Source organism: Octopus bimaculoides, chromosome 28 (assembly GCF_001194135.2).
Source record: "Octopus bimaculoides isolate UCB-OBI-ISO-001 chromosome 28, ASM119413v2, whole genome shotgun sequence".
Taxonomy (NCBI): Eukaryota; Metazoa; Mollusca; class Cephalopoda; order Octopoda; family Octopodidae; genus Octopus; species Octopus bimaculoides.
The window spans coordinates 6230147-6232458 of NC_069008.1; the positions used below are offsets into that span (position 1 = coordinate 6230147).

A 2312-nucleotide genomic window follows, 5' to 3' on the forward strand; every position below is an offset into this window, starting at 1 on the left:
TATACATACATATATACGACGGGCTTCTTTCAGTTTCCGTCTACCAAATCCACTCACAAGGCTTTGGTCAGCGCAAGGCTATAGTAGAAGACACTTGCCCAAGGTGTCACGCAGTGGGACTGAATCCGGAACCAAGTGGTTGGTAAGCTAGCTACTTACCACACAGCCACTCCTGTGCATACAAATCAATTTGGGAGAAGTAAGACTTACATAAATGTATAAACAGCAAAAGTTCAACATTAAAAAAAAAAAAACGAACAATAGGAAGTAAGAAATAAAAACCTCGTTTAGTTTTGTACAAACAGGTGTGGGTACACTGTGATTCTTTTGTCTGCAGGAGGCCTTTCTAAAGAAGTGTTTGTGTGTGCATATGTGTACATGGATGTGTGCACACATATGCATGCGGTGTGGAAACAGTCAAATTGCTACATCATTGTTTGATATTTAATATTTGTTCCATGCCATTCCCAGTCGCTCTATTCTTCTCTAGTCATTAACCCTGTTCTAGCCTTTGTAACACTTCACCACCAACTCTCTCTCTCTCTTCCTTTCTCTCTCAGTTGGAAAAGAAAAAGAAAGGGAGGGAGGGAGAAAGAGAGAGAGAGAGAGAGAGAGAGAGAGAGAGAGAGAGAGAGAGAGAGAGAGAGAGAGAGAGAGAGAGAGAGAGAGAGAGAGAGAGAGAGAGAGAAAGAGTGAGAGAGAGAGAGAGAGAAAGCATATATTCATTTATAATTTTGGCCCAAAGCCTGCAATTTCTAGAAGAGGGTAAGTCAATTACGCCGACCCCCAGTGCGTAACTAGTACTTATTTTATCGACCCGGAAAGGATGAAAGGCAAAGTTGACTCCGGCAGAATTTGAACTCAGAACACAAAGACAAGCAAAATGCTGCTAAGCATTTCGCCCAGCATGCTAACAGTTTTGGCAGCTTGCTGCCTTAACCCTTTCGTTACCGTATTTATTTTGAGATGCTCTGTTTCTTTCAATTAATTTTAAATATAACAAAGAATTTCGCAAAATAACTTCGTTATCATTCAGCTAGTGTTAGGAACATAAATTGTGACTAAGGTTTGGTGGAAGATTTTAATTCAAAACTTAGGAAAACAAGACATTTGTACTATAGAGCCAGAGGTGGTTTCAGTCAGGTTGGTATTGAAAGGGTTAAAAACACCTCTACATTTGAGCAGATGGACACAAGAAGCAGTTGGAAGGGTGTGGATTGAAGGAAATTGAGGCTGTTATTTCTAGCATATAGAGTGACCACATTGAGGTCTCCTTCTCTCATGTCTTCTGCTGATTATTTTTCTTCTCAACCCTTTTGTTATCCTATTTCTGTTGAGATGCTCTGTGTTTCTTTCAATTAGTTTTAAATATAACAAAGGATTTAGTAAAATAACTTGGTTATCATTAAGCTAGTGTTAGGAACATAAATTGTGACTAAGGTTTGGAGGAAGATTTTAATTCAGAACTTTTGAAAACAAGACATTTGTTCTACAGAGCCAGAACCGGTTTCAACCGGGTTGGTGATGAAAGGGTTAAAAATGATAATGATTATTATTTCTATTCTAGGTACAAAGCCTTGAAAATTTTGGGGAAAGGGGGCTAGGCCACCGCCATCACCGCCACCTTTAGCAGAGTTCACTTTTTTGTAAGCCTTCTGGTCAGGTCTCCAAGGTCGCAAGGTTGTGTATAGATCATGGGCAGTGGCGGTGGCCACGCATGGCTGCAGCCAGTTAAGAGATATGTAAAGAGGACAACTTACCAGTCTGTTGGTGCCAGTTGCAGCGAGGTAGTTGGCTTGCGGAGAGAACTTGCAACAGTGCACGGTGCTGTGTAGCGGCATCTGAAGTGTGTGGGTCATGTTCCCATCATCGTTGAGGTCCCAGAACTTTAGGGTACCATCATTGGAACCAGACAGCAGGATTAAGCTGCCGTCGGGAGCAAAATCAAGGCAACCGACTTGTTTGGTGTGGTCGTGGAGGTAGAGGAGCAGGTGTCCTGTTTTGCAGACGGAGAGAAGAGGGGCGTGAGAGGGAACGCAGAGACTGACAGAGAAACGACAAAAATAAGCAACAACAACAACAACAGCAGCTGCTATATGAGCAACCACAACAACAAAAACAACAGTAACAACAACAACAATACCAACGAAACAGAAACAACTGCAACACCAGCAGCAGTGGTGGTGGTGACAACAGTCAGCAGCAAAACCATAGCAATGACATCAACAAACAACATCAACATCAACAACAACAATGTACAAACCACTGTAGGCATTCCACAGCTGGATTCTGCCGGAACTAACTCCGACGGC

The 2312-nt window shown here is 42.2% G+C and overlaps 1 protein-coding gene across 1 annotated transcript in view; it reads right to left on the reverse strand.

Moving 5' to 3' along the window:
- The window catches only part of LOC106872542 (WD repeat and SOCS box-containing protein 1), a gene marked incomplete at its 5' end in the record, with an annotated part of 9347 nt that overhangs the window by 4914 nt on the left and 2121 nt on the right, over positions 1–2312 (reverse strand). The window contains 2 exons of the mRNA XM_014919566.2: positions 1761–1996; positions 2264–2310. Coding sequence (XP_014775052.2) covers positions 1761–1996; positions 2264–2310 — 283 coding nt within the window. The remainder of the gene's footprint in view (positions 1–1760; positions 1997–2263; positions 2311–2312) is intronic.